General features: G+C 43.3%; 1 protein-coding gene across 1 annotated transcript in view; it reads left to right on the top strand.

The window, feature by feature from the left end:
• HTRA1 (HtrA serine peptidase 1) overlaps positions 1-20,541 on the top strand; it is a 32,932-nt gene that overhangs the window by 9,783 nt on the left and 2,608 nt on the right. The window contains exons 2-8 of the mRNA XM_071446362.1: positions 4,924-5,023; positions 5,374-5,578; positions 14,914-15,108; positions 15,783-15,815; positions 16,999-17,113; positions 18,192-18,249; positions 19,608-19,703. Of these exons, the coding sequence (XP_071302463.1) occupies positions 4,924-5,023; positions 5,374-5,578; positions 14,914-15,108; positions 15,783-15,815; positions 16,999-17,113; positions 18,192-18,249; positions 19,608-19,703 (802 nt within the window). The remainder of the gene's footprint in view (positions 1-4,923; positions 5,024-5,373; positions 5,579-14,913; positions 15,109-15,782; positions 15,816-16,998; positions 17,114-18,191; positions 18,250-19,607; positions 19,704-20,541) is intronic.

Here is a 20,541-nt window from a genome sequence, read left to right on the forward strand (position 1 = left end):
TTTACTGTTTGGAAAGATTTCAAGCATTTTATTTTACCATTATTTAGGGCTATGAAAGTATTTTTGCTTTTAGGGAAGTCACAGTAATGCAGACTTTCCTCCCAGAAATCTGTGAGGTGTCTTGAGTTTCTGCATGGATTATACAGGGGAAAAATAACTGATGCAATAGCATCTGTGTTAACAAGGTGCTGTGGTTTAGACCTCTCAAAATTCCCTCCAATGACCTAAGAGTTGCTCTTGAGCAAATTGCCTGTGACACGTCGAGTGTTGTTCCTTATTTTCTTAGTGTTTTCATTGCGTAATACCCTTTTTTTGGTGAATTACACAACTTATCCTTGAATAGGAAGTGGAATATTTAGGCTTGCAGCTTTCTGTAATTTAAAAAAAGAAAGTGTGGCAGCAGATTCCCACACTTTTCCCCTCGTCTCTCTCCAGCAGGGCTTGCTGATCCCCCTGCTTTCGGTGAGCTGAGCACCTTTGCTGGAGTTTTTTTGTCTCCCTTGTCAGAGCTTTGGAGGTTTTTATGGCATGAATGGAAGTTTGTACAAACACCAGAGGCTGGAGTTTTATTTGGGAAGGGTGGAAGTTCTCCAAGCAAAACTTGGTTTGTGGTTTGTGTCAGTAGTCACCGGTTCTGGCAGCCCGGAGGTTTCGTGAGCGCTGCAGCTCTTTTGGTTTCGTTCTGCAGAGAATCCCAAGCCATCCTTTCAAACCCCTGTGTGTGTCTGAACAAGTGGTGAGTGCAGGAGGAAATCATCTCGCCTATTTTCAGCAGCCTGGGCAGTTTAATATCTTTAGTTATCCCAGGAACTGCAGCCCTTCAGTGAGGGTGGCACAGAATTGCTGGGATGTGCCTTTTTATCCCTTTCACCATGTCTAAGACAAAAAATCCTGTTAAATGGGACAATTATTTTGCTCCTCACCTCAGTCACTGGGAAGGAAAGCTGAACCCCCTTTTTGAAAAGGGAAAAGGGGTGAAAACTGAGTGGGGAAAAGCCCCATGCCTGACTGAGATGTGCCCAAAGCTTTGTTTGAAGACCTGCTCCCTTCTCTATGCCAAGAGCAGCCCTTCCAGAGCAGCAGACAGTCCTCCCAGCAGAAGGGGAGAGGTCACTTTGGTGAGATTTCTATCTCCAAAGCATCTCCTCAGTTCAGCTCAAAATAACCACCAAAAGCAGCATGTGTGAGCTGTGAGCATCATTGCATCGATGCCACTTTGAGTAATGACCTAACCAGAGCACAGATCTTAATTTGCTTTTTGGCTCCTCTTTATGAAACCAAATTACTTCAGTTGTTTACAGCTGGGTGTGCTTTTTTTCATGGCTTGGTACTCTGTCTTGCTCTCCTAGCAGTCTGTTTACTGATTATTAGCCCTGCTAATGCCAGTTGGCAGAGATTTGCCTTCTCATTTCAGGGCTGGCAGCCAGCACACCTTTGAAGTCCTTGAAGAATTTAGTTGCCTTGGGAATTTTTCATGCTATAACCTATTTATATTTTTTTGGTGTTTTTTTGTCATTAACTGAATTCACAACAATCATCTTTATAATGCAATTAATAAGGTTTCTTAGCCGTGCTCGTGGGCATTTTAGGGCATTGTGCAATAGTTCAGTAAAAACATTACAAAACACAATAATCACAGCATATAAATAGAAAGAGGAGCAGTCTGGGAAGATTTGAACATCAGAGCCTGAAGGTATTTAAGAACTTGAGCTTTATTCAAGCCCAGGTCTCAATGATTTAGAAGCAAACCAAAACAACACCACCCCCACAAAAAAAAATCTCCCCCAAACCAAAACCAAAAACATATATTTGTTACCAACAGGCCCTGAGCTATTGCTACAGCTGGAAAATAGATGTGTCAGAAGGAAGAAGAAAATATTCCTGGTGAAGTTCTCAGTTTCACTGCTGGAAACTGCCCTGTGGTAGTTGAGGAATGAGCATCTGCCCACATTAAATTTGTAATGTTGGTGTTTTTATGGCCATTTAAGCTTCCACGTGGTCCTTTGTGCCTGGGTTCAAATGTTAGGCAAAATTTCACACACAGAGGTGGTTTCTTGTAGGAAAGATCAGTGCAGCTCTCAGCTCCCCATGTGCAGCTCAGTAATCCCAAAGAAAAATCAGCTTTTTTTTTTTTTCCCTCCATTATTCTTAATCTCAGTGATAAAAGAATTTTTCAATGTATCAATACTTTTACTACAGCCTTCAGGTTTTATGTTGATGGTAAAGACCAGTTTACAGGATTTTTTTTTGTTAACATTCATCGATGAATCCATCAAGATCAGTGCTTTGATTGTTGTTTTTTTGCTTTAAAAAGGTATGTTTTCCATTTAAATGGGCAGTGGTTCAAGAGCAGTTGCAAAACTGTGTTACACAATGCAGGAATTCCTAATACATAAGCAATAGGCAGGCGTGGCCAGCTGCTGGGAGCTTTTTGGGTCAGTATGCCATGAATTAGAATTTATTATCTAACTTTTTCAAAAGTAGGAAATTCTGAACTTTTTTTTTTCTTCACTCTGCAGTTGAGTTTGGGACTGCATGAGGGGGTGGATCATGGACAAAATACTGCTGCTTCTGAAATCCTGGCTTTTGTAGGCTCCAGTTTCAAGGGAAGGCAGCTCTGAGATGAGGTATTAGCAGTCTCACCATGTACAGCCTGGGCATCCTTTTTCTTCTTCAATAGCTAAAAGCAAAAAAGATTGAAGGCATGAAAAAAAAAAAAAAAACAAACAAAAACTGTGCTTTGCCTGTGTAGCTCCCTCATCCGTGGAGCTTTTTTTTTTTTTTTTTCCCAAGGGCAGGATGTGACCTTTGGATGTCTACAGCATTGCAGCTGAGATGAAATCATTTTATAAGCAGTGATCAAAAAGCAGATCCATGGCTGCAGCAGTGCCCTGTGGAGTTTTAGCCCAGCACCACGTTAATCCCACCTGATAATCTGTCCAAGCACCTATTTAATGCAAGTGGATAATTCCAGACTGCTTTTCTTATTGTAGCAGCTTCCCAGAACTGTCCCTGTGATAATTGTCAGCTTTACAGCAATGACATGACTCGTTGGATACTGAATATTTCTAGTAGGGAATATAAATCGTTTGGTAAATTGATATTTCTCAATCAGCAAGCCCTTTTGCCTCTGTGGGGTGAAAGCCCAAGGGCAGCAGCTCATCTGTAAATCAGAAAGCACTGAATACTCTTGAGGGAAACAGTGAGGTGAGGACAAAAGTTTCCTGATCAATGTCGCTGCTTCATAAAGCAGATAAACACTTCTGAAAGAGCACAGCAGGTTTTGTGGTTGCTGCCGCGGCTGCTGCTTGTCACTGGCTGCATTTAAAAGCCCTTGAGATGTTTCACAGGGTATAAATAAGAAAAAAGCCCCTGTCCCTGAGTGACAGATGGTGCTTGGGTGGAGCACGCACCCCTCTCCCGAGGGACAGTGTGTGCTGTTGGCACTGGGACGGCACCTGGAACATGCTCACCCCTGAACCAAACCAGAGTCTGGTTCGTGTTCAAAGCAGGGGCATTCTGTTCCCAAATCATTATTGCCTCCAGTGCCTGCTCGAACATTTGCATGGCTTTCCTCTCTGGTTTTTCCAACAGCAAAGGGCATTCGGGGTTTTGGTATTGGGGTAGGTTTATGGGATAGTCCTTCTATGATTCTGCAAATAAATCGTCCTCTTACACCGTCAAAGGCACTTACAGCATCCACAAGCTGCTTATTGCTTTAATCTCTGCATGGATTTAGAAGCCAAATGGCAAAGATGGATGGGAGTAGCACAACACGTTAATGCTCCTCTGAAAGCCTGTAACAGGCTTGGCTTGTGCCTGTATAACAGGAGATGGATGCACCAGATAAAAACGAAATGAAAACAAAGGGTGTTTCTCGCCTCTGAAGGAACACAAAATAACACTTTGGGCTGTTCCCAATTTGCATAGCTGCTCCCAATTTTAAAAAGCAATGTTTTGCCCCTGAACTGCTTGAGAAGGAGAAGCTGTCTCAGAACTGTGAGTTTTTCCCAGAGAATTTTAAACTTCTCTTGGTGCAGACAGGTTTTCTGTTGGCCACAGTGGGAGTTGGGTATCCAGTGGCATTTGAAAACCCCACTGGCCCCTGCTGAATACCCAGTGGCCATGAGCTTTTGTTGCAGCACTGCCCAGGAATGCAGAGCTTTGTGGAACCATTGTGTTGTCCTATCTATTTCACAGCCCTGGGAGTGGCTCCAAAGCAGGGTGGGATCCATGGAGCTGATGAAGCTCAGGAAGGATGCCTTGAGTGGGGCTTTGTGGAGTGTGTGGAAGATTCTTCCAGGTGTAGGTGCCAGGCAGGGGCTGCTGGGTCGGGCTGTGTGGGGACACTGGTGGGAAAGGAAGCCCAGCCTTGTACCCAAGTTAAACTTTCTCAGCAGCTGCTGAGGGCTCACACTGGGGTCAGGCCCTCTGTGTCCTCAGCATTTTACAAATGCAGCAGCCTGAGACTTCAAAACCCTCCAAGAAGGCGTATTTTGGCAGAGGAACAGAGCTGGTTTGTTTAATCTGGGAAGACCATCCAGGCTAAGTAGACCATCCAGAAAAGGAGGGCAGCAAGGGAGGCATCTGAGTACAAAATCCCTTTCATAGACAGGGAATGAACCCTGTACTCCTGCAGTGCCCCATCCCTGGCACCACAGAGGGATGAGCCCATGCTGCCCCATGGCCCAGTGGGGTGCACTCCACACCAGGAGCCTCCACGGGTCATTTTCCCTGAGGATGAAGCACTCCACCTCTGTGCAGAGAAGCGGGGAGGGAATCTAGGGCTGAGGGTCATGCTGCAGACGACTTTTAAGGAAGGGAAAGATGCCCACTCAGAGCTTTTTTTAATTCAGGTGTTTTGCAATGGCCCTCCTGCAGTCACTTGAAGAACTCATGACACGTCCTCTGTTTCTATTTCAGGCCAAGAACATCCCAACAGCCTGAGGCACAAATACAACTTTATTGCAGATGTGGTGGAGAAGATCGCCCCTGCTGTGGTTCACATTGAATTATTTCGCAAGTAAACAAGATGCCCAGTCTTGGGTTTTGGGTTTTTTTTTTCTTTTTTATTTAATTCTTGAAAACAGCTGCCAGTGTGACAGAAATGTTGATTGATGGTATGAAATAGCAAAGAGGGTTTTGAGATAATAAATATTTGTCATGCTTAAGAATTAAAGATAATTTAAGGGTCATGGAAAAACAATTAGCTAAAGTAATGGATGTGCGTTATCTTCTTAATGAGAGTAACAGCAGATATCTTAAAACATTAAGAACTCACCGAACTCCTTTTGGCTGTGTGTTATTTGGAATTATTTGCGACCTTTCATCTTTTTTTGCAGCAATAAACTTTTTATTTCCTTTGTCCTTTAGACTTCCTTTTTCCAAGAGGGAGGTTCCTGTAGCCAGTGGCTCGGGGTTCATTGTCTCTGAGGATGGGCTGATCGTCACCAATGCCCACGTGGTCACCAACAAGAACAGGGTGAAGGTGGAGCTCAAGAACGGGGAGACCTATGAAGCCAAAATTAAAGATGTTGATGAAAAATCAGACATTGCACTAATTAAAATAGATTCTCAGGTGAGTCGTTAAAGCGAGACACATTTTGTTCCTCTAATTTAACGTCCTCCTTTCCAAAAACTGTCGCTGATTTTCAGGTTGGAAGGAAAAACAAGGTGTTTACTGGGCTGAGTTGTTGAGAATGTATCAACTAGGTGGATACACGTTTTTAAAAGCCAAGTTTGTGGGTGGCAGTGGTAATTTTGACACCTCTCAGTGTAGTGAAAGTATTATATAGCACTTTTTTATGCAAACCCAAATAAAAAACAACACCCCAGTTTGCTGGCTGGTTTGCATACAGTTTATCTTACATAAATCTTTCTCAGAGAAGAAATGGGGCTATTTTGCTTGTGCTACTCTGTCTTGAGTGCCTATATTGAAGTCAGAAATGGCTTTTAGAGGACACATTTGTCCCTTGCTGATGTAGACACTGAAGTGGAAAATACCTTGGGGAGCATCTTGAGCATGGAAATTAAAGCCAGCTTGGAAAGATGTTCTTACACCGCAAGTGGTTTTCTGAGCAGCTTCCCATCTATGATCTCCCTCCATATCAAATGTTCCTCTGTCAGCGTTGCTGTGCCTCCTGCCACAGCAGAAAAGCTGTCAGGAGGTTCTGCACACGTAGCAAGAAGGATATTGTGTGGAAATGCTGTGTAACGGAGCTGCAATGAGCTGGACGTGGCTCTTTGGGGTGCTGCTCATGTTGGCTCCCCTCGTTTGCTCTGTCAGTTGATGACCTCCAAGTGTAACGGGCAGGAATGCTTCATTTGAAACACATGACTCAGAAATGTGTAGATCTTGCAGCGTTGTTTTAGTGCAGGGCTATTCCCCAGCGAGGTCAGGAGTGTTTGTGCCAGAGTTCATGACTAAGCCAGGCGCCTAACACAGAACTCTTGGATGACCCGAGGGATGGAGTGCTCCTGCTGCTCCCTTGCCGCCTTTATAACTTCAAATCTTCTTCTTTTTGAAAAGCTTCTGAACAGCAACTGGGCAGAAAAACCAAACAGTACCAATAATATTTCTGCCGTGTTGTTTTTTTCTCTGTTTTCATGGCGTCGCTTGTTTTCTCATTTTTATCCTAAAATAAGAAAAAGCAGTAAGAGGCAAAGGGAAAGATCCCCAGCACAAGCACTGGCAGCATTGGGATGAGCAGGATGGACAGGGGGGAGCGAAGGGCAGCTGGAAAAGTGCTTTAAAATTGGAAACACAAGGTGGAGGAGAGAGCAGATGTGGTGAGGAGAGGACTTGGAGCAGCAGGAAGCTGAACTCCAGAGGAGAGAGGTGGCAGAGGAGACACTGAACTGGGGTGAAGGGCAGTTTGAGGACTCAAAAGAGCAGGCATGGCTTGAATGTTATTTGATTATAACATTATCAAGGAGGAAATGGCTCCTAGTTGTCCTGGGAAGCTGCGTGTGGGAAGGGAGAACCTGGAAGCAGCTTGGGAAAAAGAATTCAGATGGGCTTGTGGTGGAAAGCACTGCTCAACAGGGCTGGAACTGGTCTGAGCTGCCCTTGGAAGCATCTTATCAGCTGTACAAGGCAGTACCTTGGCTGATGTTCTCCTCCTGGCCTCTCCCATTGCAGCTCAGGATAATTTTGAGAAGACTGGGGGGAAATTTAAAGGGATGGGAGACCCAGCTTTGCAGCCAGCTCTGGTGACTTGGCACTGGGAAATCCCAGTCCAAGGTGAGGCATGAGGCACCTCTGTTCACAGGACAGGTGTTGCTTTGCATTTGAGAATTAAAAACAATGTTTTATATGGTCACAAAAAAAAGTCAAAATGGAAACGTGGTCAGCTGAGAAATTGATTCTCAGATTGAACTTTTATGGGGCATTTTTATATACCCTTTCAAGTTCAGTGTTTGAGCTTTCCTTTTTGTACTGGAATGCCTTGCAGTCATTCAGATGCATAAAAGACTTTTTAAAATCACAGGGGTAATAATTTGTTGAATTTGAAATGTATTTGCTGGCTAAAGAAGTCAATGGGGTGGTACAAATGACCCCTTAAAAATCTGGAAATGGCATGGAAACCACCCTTAAGAATTTTTCTGAAGTAAGAGGCAAAGCTCTTAAATTGGAATAAATTATTTGAAGGTGACATCAAAGACGCAGAAGGGTTTTTTCTTCTTTTTTATGTGTGGCATGTTAAGGCAGGATCTGAAGGGTGAAGAATGCTCTGTGATTAGGAACAGAGCTGGGATCAGGCTGTCAGCTGGTATTCCTACAGCTGTTCAGATTTTGCAGCAGCCTGGATGCTGTTTTCCTCTAAGGTGTGAACATCTGGTCAGAGACATTACTAGAACTAATTTGGCTTTGCTGAGTGCAGTAGGAAATGAAAGAGGGTGGTAAAATCTGGGCAGCAGTGAGGATGAACCCTGATTAAATTCTTCTCCGTGGAAAAACATCTTGCAGTCAATGAGGAACAGAAACCTTGGAGCAGTTGTTCCAGCCCTAAAATGTGCTTGTTTTTACAGTCTATAAAAGAGAGCACCAGTGTTTCTCATGTCTGTGGTGACACTGAGCAGTTTGCTGGAGTGTTGAAAGTAGGAAGTAAGATTGGAATCAATGTGGTAGCCATGAATCCAATCTAAATATCCTTCCAAATGCAAGAAGGAGACCACATCACTAGAAAGGAGCAGTGCAGTTGCAGACAATTTGGATATGAACATGCAAAATTTATAAGACTTCCCTAGAAAAAGCTGGATTTTGGCAGCATAGGCAGGGACTGGTGAAATAAATAATGCGTCCTGCGTGGCACGTGTGATACTGCAGCGAGTGGGAAACCCATCAAAACTGTTGCACAACACTCCAAAGGGAGCAGATGCTTTTCTGCTGGCAGAGCTGCATTGTGGGATTCATCTCAGGGCAAATAACTACCTTGTTAAATCAGAATGTGTGATACAGCTGCTGAAAAATAAACACCAGCAGGAGGGGAGGAGATTTCAGGGTGGTTTAATGGACAATGTCAGGGCTAACGGGGGACAGAATTATACAAGAACCCAGCCCACATGGAAAGTGGAAGCCCAAAGTAGTGGAAGGTGGAGGTGGCTTTTGCCTGGAGACCCTTTTCAGCCCTGGAAATTGAGCTCTGTCCACAAAAATAATGGGGGGAGCAGGGTGAATGGCTTTATCTCGAGGTGTTTCTTCTTTCTACGTGCTCAAAAAGCAGCCATGAGACACTGACCCTGAAATCACACAGGGAACACAGGCCAGGTCCTGAAGAGTTTTGCTCCTCAGTGTGGCCAGTTCCTGGTTCTTTACCCCAGACAGGATTTGGCATCTGCATGGTGCAGCAGCAGTGGGGTTGTGACCCATCTCTAATTTGTGGTGACATTTCAGCCCTTCAGCTGAAACCTTCAGCTTAAGGCTTCTCCTGTATCTTACTAATAAACACTCTGTTTGACTCTTTTAAATCAACAAGACCTCCTGCCCTCGTTGCCCTGGTGGTTTCCTGAGGCAGAGAGTGTCTGTATCTTTGTGGTCAGAGGGGATTTGATTTTCCCCTGTGTGTACAAACTGGAGGAGGCAGGAAAGCAAACTTCTCTGTTTATGCATCAATATTTTAATAGCCCACATTTTGAAGAAACAAACTACTTGGACGCCAGATGTAAGTGGCTTTTCTGAAATGCTATTTCACTTTGAAATCTGTGGCTGGATAACATGCTGCTTCCTCTTGAGAGCCTGAGGAAGCCCACATATTGCTTCCAGAAGTGTTCAGGACCCAGAGGAATGAAATATCTTGTAAAAAGCTTGGATCTTAACTCCAGTTTATTCATCGGTTTAGGCAGCAATGGTTTCCTGACATCTTCAGCTTCTAGTAGCCCTCACTGTGGGGACAATGTGCTGGTCCAGCTTCCCATGCAGCAAAATGCTCACATCTCCAGGGTGGGTCTGCCAGCACCAGCATATTTTTAATTGCTATTTTTATTTTATTTAATTGTAATTTCATTTGTATTTTATTTTTAAGGGAGAACAGCAATCTCTTGCCAGGCAATTGAAAAGCTGGTGACATATCAAAACAACACTTCATCCTTTTCTTCTTTTTTTTTTCTGCAAGCTTCCCATGCTCCATATTTAGATAAGGAGACTCAGTTTTGCTTTTCTAACTATAGATGAAATACTTTTGGAGGCTTGTAATGTGTTCAGCCTGGGTTTTTTGTTTTCTTTGACTCTCTGTCAAGCAGTTTCTAGATTGTAGATGATATTCTATATTTTTATGTGCTCATGACTGTTGTTTTTGTTTTGCCATAACGTATTCTGAAAGCTGAATTAGTCAGAACAGAAATGCAATTCCCAGGACAGTTACCTGTTTTGCCAGAGTTACACTCACAGCTGAATTAGCGTTCATCTGTGCCTTTCCCACCTAAAAATAAGAAGCATGAAGGAGATCTGTCGCTGGTTAACACAAATTAAACTCAGAACTTTTGTCTCCTCTTCATCCCTTTATTGAACTGCAAAGTGCTTCCTGCAAATTCCTGACTTTCCATCCACAAATGGAGGGGATTACAGAACAGAGGAGGGATTTACTTCTGTGCCAGCATGGAGACACATTCACTTATTTCATGGATGAAAAAGTTCAAACCAAAACACCTCCTGCTTATGGCTGGCTGTCTCTTGGTTTCCATTTCTCCGTGGCAGTGCCTGGGGGTGGTTTTGTGCTTCCTCCTCTTTTAGTTTTGGAGCTGTTTTGTCCAGATTGCACTTCTTTTATCTGACTCAAGTAATGCTGTTAAAGGACACCAGGTGGATATCTGTGCTGGCCCTGCTGGGGCTGCACCTTGAATCCTGGGGTGATTTTGGGTCCTTCACCGCAAGAAGGACATGGAGGGGCTGGAGTGTGTCCAGGGCAGGGAATGGAGCTGGGGAAGGGTCAGGAGCCCCAGGAGGCTCTGAGGGAGCTGGGCAGGGGCTGAGCCTGGAGCAAAGGAGGCTCAGGGGCCCTTGTGGCTCTGCACAGCTCCTGACAGGAGGGGACAGCCCAGGGATCGGGCTCTGCTCCAGGGCACAGGGACAGGAGCAGAGGGAACGGCCTCAGGCTGGGCCAGGGCAGCTCAGGGTGGACATTGGGATAAATTTCCTCATAGAAGGGCAGTGTTGGAATCCTCATTCCTGGAGGAAAATAAAAGCCATGTGGATGCAGCACTTGGGGACACTGGGTTGGTGGTGGCCTTGGCAGTGCTGGCTTAGTGGTTGGGCTCCATAATCTCAGAGGTCTTTTCCTGTGACCGTGTTCACAGGGGCCTTAGGATGAGGGAAGAGACCAGGATCTGACTCCATGTTTCAGAAGGCTGATTTATTATTTATGATATATATCATATTAAAACTATACTAAAAGAATATAAGAAAGGATTTCATCAGAAGGCTGGCTAAGAATAGAAAAAGAAAGAATGATAACAAAAGCTTGTGGCTCGGACAGAGAGTCTGAGCCAGCTGACTGTGATTGGCCATTAATCAGAAACAACCACATGAGCCCAATCCCAGATGCACCTGTTGCATTCCACAGCAGCAGATAACCATTGGTTACATTTTGTTCCTGAGGCCTCTCAGCTTCTCAGGATGAAAAATCCTAAGGAAAGGATTTTGCATAAAAGATGTCTGTGACATTTTCCAACCTAAATGATTCCATGTTTCTCTGAGTCCCTCTGGCTGATGATGCTGATCTCTCCCCCTCTTCATGCCACAATAGCTGTGTCCTATTGTTGGCTGGAGCCATTTCTTGTGGTGGTGTGCAGCTCTCCATGTCGTGGGAGTTGTGTTTATCCAGGGTTGGAGTCAAATCCATATATAAAAACGTCTGAAGCCCTTTGGGATGTGAAAGTCTTAAAATATTAACCCAAATTAATGGCTCCTTCTCTGGCTGGGTGTAAACAGTGAGTCATGTGCCACTTAGGGGTTTGCATGTTTGGTCCTATTTCTGTGTGCTTGCAGAATGCCTGCCTGCAGATTTGTTTCATGGAGTAAACAGGGATCCAGCAGAGCCCCGAGGCTTCATCAAAGCAAGAGTTAGAAAAGACAGGGGTAGGAAAGGTATTATATGTTGCCCAAAGCCATGCAGTGAGTCACTGGGAGAGCCGGGTTTGGGTGTTCCTGGCTCCCTGCTGCCTGTGCTGCAAGGCATGGTCCTTTGCCTGGCACTTTTAATTAACTGCAGTGGCAAATCTGCAGTCAAAGCAGGAGAATCACGAGTTGGAGTGGTGCTTATGTCATCCTGACAGCCATCAGACATTATGTAAAGATTGAAGAATGCACATTTATTAAGTATAGTTATTAGGAGCCCTGAAGTCACACTCATTTTACCAGGGTTCCTGAACTTCCTGGGGATGAGCCTGCCAGTGGCAGGGTGTGAGGGCACAGAGGGGGTGTTCTGACATGATCCTGGCTACAGCAGTGCCTGCCTGGCATTGCCAGGGCTCCTCCTGGGCTGCAGAAGGATGTTTTCCCACTCCATCATGGGATTTTCATAGGTTTTATACTGGTTTCCTTTCAAAACCACGTGCACAATGTAATTAATATTTGAGTTTGTTTTGGTTTTTTTTATAATGGAAAATTTACTACTGAGTGTGGAAATGTTTTAAGCCATTTTAGAGAAAACGCCCCAAATTTAAAGCCATGACAACACATATATTCATCATACCCAATTCTTCATAGCCTTGGTTTTGTAGGGGCACTCATATATTTGCATGCAGTGCCATCAGTGTGTCAGTTCTGCCCCACACCACGAAATCACCAGGAACACAGGACACATTTTCCAAAGCTGTGTTTCATGATTTGTGCAGGACCAGGAGGTTTTTGCAGCGGATTTTTGTTTCTAGCAAGGGAAAGGTTAGCCAGACTTTCCAGAAGGCATGTTGAATCACAGGGGTGACCTGCAGCCAATCCATACAGCATCAGAGCTTGAACTGCAGCCTGGCTAGTATAGGCACAGCCCTGAAAACTCAGCACAATCACAATTGTATTAGTCACAGGCCGTTCCTGTACTTTCTCTCTGCTGCCAGATGCAATTTTGGCTTTGTGACTGTTGTTACAACTCAGGAACTTTGTATAAATATTTTAACTTTGTACACGACCAGCCTTTATTTTTTTTTTTCCCTGGTAATGACACATGAAAACTATTCTGTTTTCTGTTGCTTGTCTCTGTTTCGTTTGCTGATAAATGTCCCCTTTCTCTGCAAAGTATCTGTGTTCAGTGCACTGGGATACAAACAAAAGCCACTTTTTGTCTTTTGTGTGTTGTCTTTTTTTTTTTTTAAGAAGGAAAAGCAGTGCCAAAAGAAGATGCTGGTTTGACCAATGACATCTTGCAAACACGTGCTACGTAAGCTCAATAGCATCTGCTGAGAGGAGGAAGGGCCAGGGTGCTCCCTGTGTCCAAACATGACCCAGATGGGGCTGTTTGTGTTAGATGATCACAACTGCCTGATTCCCTGATTCCCCTGCCCTGGACTCATCCCCTGGAGCTGTGCCTGGGATCAGGGGCTGCCCTGGGATGCAGAAGGGAAGGGGAAGCTGGGCAGAGCTGCTGGATCCTTCCCAGAGCTAAGCCACAGCTGGGTTTATCTGTGGCACTGATAAGGACTGTATTTTATCATTATTATTCATTAGTAGGGCATTGCTGGCTGTGATAACTTTCCTCTGAATGCAAATAGACATGGAAATGCTTTCTCCTTTCTGTGCTGCCTATTCTGTGGCTCTCCCAGCTCACTCTGTTGGTTTAATTATTTTCTTGCTGTCTGGAGACTGAAAGATAAGTTTCCATAAAGCATCTTGCCATGTCTGGGAGCTGGCAATGAATTTTATTGAAACAATCTGCTCATCTGAGTAAAACTTCCCTGGTGGGATTGTAACAAAGCTGAATAAAGGATACACAAGACCAGTCTTGTTAAACATTAAAACCATGACTTCTGTATTTGCAGCAGCATATAGTGATAACTGATGACATTATTTTTTGCTTTCTACTTTGCAGGCATTGTCTGTCTCTTAGGATATTTGAAATAAACTGTAGGTGAAAAACACAAAGTGATGGGAATTTGGGTTAGTTTATAACACTGAATTTTTGTCCCTATGGATGAGTTATTGAATCAGGCTTTCAAACTGCTGGTAACAAAACCAGAGCCAGCAATGAGTTTCCAAATTAAACATGCAATATTCTCCCTTTTTTGCCAAAATTTGAAGTAGGTCAAGCTTAGAGGAAAGCTAGGTTCAAGTTAGCTTTGCCAAGCAAAAGATAAATGTCTCCAGAATTCTGTTTTGATTTTTGGGTTCAGTAACCTAATCCTCCAAATCCTTAAGTCTAAACCTGCACTTATATGTGTTCATTGATGCTAATAGAAATAGTCTAGTGACATGGTTAAATACCATGGGTTAAATATATGGTTTAATTACCTGGGGAGGGCCAGGATAATTTAGACAACAGATAAAACAAAAATATTTAAAAATGTGTCACATCACTGTAAGTGTAGAGATTGACTTTTAAAAGTGTGAAGAAAGGGAGAAATGGCACTCAATGTGTATTGTACGGGCAGGTGATGAATAAAAAAAGTATTTGAAGTATGATCTGTTTCAGAACACTCTTGATTCATTAACAAATGTGTGGATCCAACCTCCCCTCCCCTTTTTTATTTCTGATTGCTGTACAATGCAGTGTTTGCTGGATTTTAAGAATGTTTTAGTGGGAATGTCTTCAACTATGTAATATTTATTGTGTTTAGAGATAAGATCTTGAAATAAAAGTATAATGGTATCCTCTGCTGTCATGACAGAAAAATCACATCAGGTCCTTAAATCCATCTTCAGAGGAAGATATCACTGTATGTAGGAGGCAATATGATTATTTAGAAAGATACTTCATTAAAAGAAATTTAGATGAATCATTAGCTGGTGCCTTATGAGAATATAAAATGCTTTTAACTGTACTCGTACATGCTTAAAACTCTTGGGTTGTTGCTTTCATGACTCTTTAGTGTTCACTCTCAAACAATATCATATTTTTACTTCAGCAGCTGTTTGCTAATTATTTCAAGGAGTGTTGGAAGCGGCTCATTTCTAGTATCATCAGATGTTTGCTTTGTACAGCAAAGCATAAATATTCCTTTGGTCTTTTAATTGTTCTTGATTTTAAGGGTACCTGTTGTGGAAAAAGTTCTCCAGTGTAAAGAGCCCACACTGGTTGTTTCTGTACCAACCCACACACAGAATACTCAAAGAAAACAGAACAAAATCCCTGAGGGATAAAAGCCTCTCTCTCTCTTTTCCTCTACCCTGTGAATGCATTCATCCTTCTGTAACATTTGTTCTGCCAGCAGAGCGGTGTCTTAACATCCGAATTTTCTCTTTTTTTTTGTTTCTTTTTTTTGCAGGGTAAATTGCCAGTTCTCCTGCTGGGCCAGTCTGCAGACCTGAGGCCAGGGGAGTTTGTGGTGGCCATTGGCAGCCCCTTTTCCCTGCAGAACACGGTGACCACGGGCATCGTCAGCACCACGCAGCGCGGGGGGAAGGAGCTGGGGCTGCGCAACTCCGACATGGACTACATCCAGACAGATGCCATCATCAATGTACGTCCCCTCTGGGCTGCTGCCCTCAGCCCTGGCCTTTCCCCAGCAGAAATCCCCCCTGTGATGCCCTTCTGAGGAGCAGGGAGCATTTATCTCCCTGTAGATCTGGGCATCTGCGCCGCAGGAGCGCTTGGTGTTACTGAGAAATCCCCCCAAGGAGCCACACCAGGCACAGCATCTGCCTTCACTTCAGAATCCTTGCAGATTGCAAGGGAGGAGGCAATATTCTCTGGCAAATAACTATCTTTTTGAAATCCATCTTGTTTTCTGAAAAAGAAACCAAGCTTCATTTAAGGGTTCAAGTTTGTTTCTGCATTAAGGCAAAACAATAGCTTTTGTACTTCAGATCTTGGCCTGGTAAGAAATCTTCACTAACAGCTCCCAGAGCTGTCCTAAAATCCTCTCAGTTTCTAGTGTGGCACTAAAAAAACAAAAGAAAACTTTGGCTTTCTTAACTTACTCTGGCAGGAGAAGAAAATCTTAAGTATTTGCAAAGCTCAGCTAAAAGGGTGATGTTGAACAGTGGTTTATGGTTTATTTAAAACTGTTCTATTGCATGAATTTAATAGACAATGGAAGCAGTACTACAGAAATTTTGCAAAAATTTATTTTACATTTTGCTTGTAACAAATCAGGAGGTAAATACTAAAATGTGTTCTTATGTTTATTTTCAGTATGGGAACTCTGGAGGACCCCTAGTAAATCTGGTAAGAGTTTCTCTTAAGTTTGCTTAGTGTCAAGCTTATTGCTGTTTAATTTAAAAAATAAAACCAAACAATATACCCCACCCAAACCAACAAAAAAAATCAAACTCCCCCCACCAGATGTGGGATTTGCAACTTTTGATATCTGGCTGACTACACAAAATTCACATGGTCCTTACTAATCAGTTGTCTGTGTTTATGTTGGCAAAAGGCTACATTTGGATTTTAATATTTAGGATGTTTATGGTTTGCATAGTTTCAAACAAGTGTAATGTTTTTTTTGCTCAAGCCTTGCAAAAAGGGAAAAACACATTTTACAGTGAGGTGTTTGCCATTGCTGTTTACCCCGAAGCAGGCAATTATTTTCTTTTCACACAGAAACTCAGCTAAATATTTCCAAAATGTATCTCCCCTTTCATTTTGAATCACACTGAAAAAATCATATTTTCAGGGTATTAGGGTTTCTTTGCCAGTACTTTAGAATGAACTGAAGCAGGTTGCAAAACTGTGTGAGAGCTCCCAGGTCTCCTGAGGGTACATGGGGTTGAGTCCCCAGGAGGCATGGCACAGACTGAAACTCACAGCTACTCAGAGTTTCTGCCTTGGAGGAGATTTGGCAGGTTTTTTTCCCCACCCAATTCACAGCACACATTCAGTCACACTTAATCTTCACTTAAAACCACCTGTAGTTAGAGAGTTTTTGTCTGGGATGAACCAGAGAATGAAACTGCTGAGGTTTCAAAAGAGATGACATCAGAGATGTTTCATCCAAAGCTCCTGGAGTTATTTTGCCAGGAAAACTTTTGATTTTGGCAAACTGTATTTTTCTTTATGTTATAATCTAATAGTGGCTCAGGAGCAGTCAGTGCCATGCTTCATGTGGTCCTTGCTGAAATAAACACAGAATAGCTGCAGAACGTGATGCTCATCTGCTGCAAGCATGAGAATTGCCCAGTTTTATCTCTTCTGCAGCAAGATGAATAATCACACTGATTTTCAAAAATTCCTAAGTGGTGTTTTATCAATAGACACAAAAAATTACTCTTAAAACTTAAGAAAATTGAAGACCAGCTACAAAATAGGAATTTGTGACTGCTTGGAAGAAATGATCCATTTCTCTCATTTCTCTTTGAGGTATTCCATATTTGCTAATAATGGCTTTTTTTTTTTTTTGTTTTCTCTCCAGGACGGTGAAGTCATTGGAATTAACACATTAAAAGTTACAGCAGGAATCTCATTTGCTATCCCATCCGATAAAATAAAGAAGTTCCTCACTGAATCCCATGACAGACAAGCTAAAGGTACTGTACTTGGGAAGAGGAAAACCAGAAAATAACCTGGTCTAGTAGGTGGCATCACAGCCCATGCCAGGGGGTTGGAAATAAGTGACCTTTAAGGTCCCTTCCAACCCAAACCATTCTGTGAAGACAGTGATAAATCAGAAAGGCAGCAGCCTGGCTGGCATTGAGATTTTAAAAAAAAGTAGCCAAAACCTACCTCCACACTAATTCATAAATAGTAACCAACACTCTGAGAATGGCTAAAAAAGTAAAAAAAAGCTAACTAGCAGTGTAAAAAAAAACAAAACAATTTAAGCTGCTGCTGAGTAAAAAACCATCACTACCAAATAAAAAAACTACTTGTAAAAGTCTGCCATATAAATGCCCATATTCCCAAAAATAAAACTAATAAAAAGCACCAGAACAATAAGCAAATAAACCAAACTGCAAAAATAAGAGCATCAAAATTTGACCTAAATTAAAAATACACCAAAAAGTTATTCCTAACTCAATAAACCCATAATACCTCAGACCATCAAAATAAAAATGCCACCTATAAGTAAATACAAAACCGAAAAGTAAATTTAACCATAAACAGCATTTCTCAAGTTATCCATAACTATAAAATGTGTGCTACCAAGCAACTATAAAATGTGTGCTATCAAGCAAGCCAAACAAGTAAAAAATAGAAAAAAAAAGTATAAATCTCGAAAGTCTGAACTGTCACTTTAATTTTTTTTAAGATTCTCTAAGCCTTCTGATGTTTACATTCTTGTAACAAACTTTCTCTTACACTTACTGTAAATAACTTCTTGTTTTGCATTCTTGTATGGAAGAAGAGAAATTTGCTGGACTGTTGGTTTGCCCAGTGTCATTGGAGAGGTGGCACTGTCACCCTCCAATCCACTGTCACTTTTGGAAATCTATAAATGTTGGAGCCAGAAAATAAACTTCCCTTTTTTCACCTAGAGAGCAGCAGTCCGTGAGCTCATGTTGTTTCATAAGGTGAAACAGTCTGAACAAGTGGAAGATAAAGTTTTGAAAGCCAGAGGCTCTTCGGGTCAGGGCAACTGATCACGACCCGTTTTCCTTTTTGCAGGAAAAGCTGTAACCAAAAAGAAATACATTGGCATAAGAATGATGTCACTAACCCCCAGGTAAGTACCCAGGGTGGCTCCTCACCTTTCCCCAGCGTGGTCTCTGCATGCATTTGGATCCAGCCGGGGACGTGGATTTGGATGTGTGCTGGTGACAAACCCAGCCAGCCCTGGCCACCTCCTCCTCTGCGGCTGTCACCTGGTGGGACTCTCCTCTAGACTCTCCTGTGAGCTAGCTCTTAAACAGCTCCTTTTTCTTCTCCTTAATGCTTCAGAAGAGAGTAGCTGGTGACTGTGGCTCTGTCCTGGGGTTGTATCCATGTTGTTGTACGTTTTCATGGCTTACGTCAGCCACGTGCGTTCCTACATTCCTATAAAGTTATTTTCATTAAACTCTTCACTTAATGTCAAATGAAGCTTTTGTGTGGACTTGCTTATTCATGCTCTGGCTATAAGAGACTCATGAGCAGGCAACGCCGTGTCCTGTAAAGATAACCAGAAGTTTTCCCTTGTGCAGGATCCACAGGTAGAACAAAGCATTGAAACACAGGGGTTGGGGTTTTTTAGGTGCTCAGGATTGCAGGAGGTGATTCTGTCCCTCTAATCTGCTCTGAGGAGACCCCACCTGGAGTTCTGCATCCAGCTCTGGGGTCCCCAGCACAGGAAGGTCATGGACCTGCTCAAGCCAGTCCAGAGGAAGCCCCACAGATGATCAGAGGGATGGAGCAGCTCTGCCATGAGGAAAGGCTGGGAGAATTGGGATTGTTGAGCCTGGAGCAGAGGAGCTTTGGGCTTGACCCAATTGTGACCTGAAGGGAGCCTGACAGAATGATGGAGAGGGACTATTTACAAAGGGCCTGGAGTGGCAGGATGAGGGGGAATGGCTTCAAACTGACAGAGAGTGGGTTTAGATGAGATATTAGGGAAAAAAATCTTCCCTATGAGTGTGGGGAGACCCTGGCACAGGGTGCCCAGAGCAGCTGTGGCTGCCCCTGGATCCCTGGCAGTGCCCAAGGGCAGGTTGGACAGGGCTTGAAGCATCCTGGGTTAGTATAAATTATCCCTGCCCATGGCAAGGGTGAGGACTGGATGGGATTTAAGGTCCCTTCCAAACCAAGCCAGTTTGTGATTCTACGATCTGCTATTTCTAAAGCTTTGAAATGTTTGAACTCTGATTGTCTGTATCTATTAAAATGATTGCCTTTACCAGAAATAGACATTAAAAAGCTGCATGCATTCAAAAAAAAAAAAAGTAATAATTCCTGAAATATGCATCTAAGGGTTAAAATGAATGCTGAAGTGACATACCAATGTGTGTAAAACACCTCAACTCGTGTTAAGTGACTTCAGCAAAATGCGTGGGGGGGTTTTTTCCTGTCTTGACAAAATATTTTTTTTGCTATTTCTTCATTTTTCAGCAAAGCTAGAGAGCTGAAGGATCGCCATAAAGACTTCCCTGATGTTGTCTCTGGGGCCTATGTCATTGAAGTCATTCCAGAAACACCAGCTGAAGCGTAGGTTGAAGTGCTTTTTTCTCAAAACCACTGCCACTGACTTAAGGGGGTAACGATGGAGTCGGTTCCCTGCTTAACTGGCTTTCTTCATTAAGCTAAATTAACAGGGCTGTGACCATCTGATTGCTGTTAGCTTGTCTGCTGGAAATGGGTTTGTGGTTTCATTCTGGTCCCTGATGGGCAATACTGTAATTGTATCAGGGCATTGCAGGGAAGCCCTGTCAGCCTTCCAGGCCCAAAGGGAAGGCATTCAGGGGGTGTGAAAACTCCTTTTTCCTTTTTCTCAGCAGTTGCTTCCAAGGCATCTGCTGTACCAGTGCCAGTGCTGAATAGAGGCTTTTGTTCCTGCACACTCTCCATGGCCCTGCTGGTCACTGCAGGACAGCAACTGAGAAGTTTTTGGGTCCACTTTGGAAGAAATGTCCACCTCAGTGTTGGCCAAACCCACCAGCTCCCCTGGCACACCTTGGGGCTGAAATCCTCTCTTGGCAGCAGACATTCTTCCATGTGAGAGCTTTGTCAGCAGTCTCATTACTGGAAGGGCTTTTGGGTTTGGACAACTGGCTTTTTCTGTTCCTGTTACTCAGGATTTGCTCAGAAGCTGGCCCTGCTGGTTGGTGCCACGTCTGGCAGCCGGGCTGTGGTCACTGGCACTGCTCTGGCTGGCTTTTGCTGGAGACACTTTTCTCTCAGGGTTTGCCTGATAGGAAACTGCTCAGTAATCCAGGGCAGGAAATGGGAAACCTTGTTCATTTTCTGAAACTAGGGATCATTTGAGAGAGGAGTAAATCTTTGTGGCAACAAAGAGCCTTGTGTGGCACTGAAGGCATGCAGGCAG

This window comes from Agelaius tricolor, unplaced genomic scaffold (genome assembly GCF_023055355.1).
Source record: "Agelaius tricolor isolate 1412-34295 unplaced genomic scaffold, bAgeTri1.0.p SCAF_22, whole genome shotgun sequence".
NCBI classification, from domain to species: Eukaryota; Metazoa; Chordata; class Aves; order Passeriformes; family Icteridae; genus Agelaius; species Agelaius tricolor.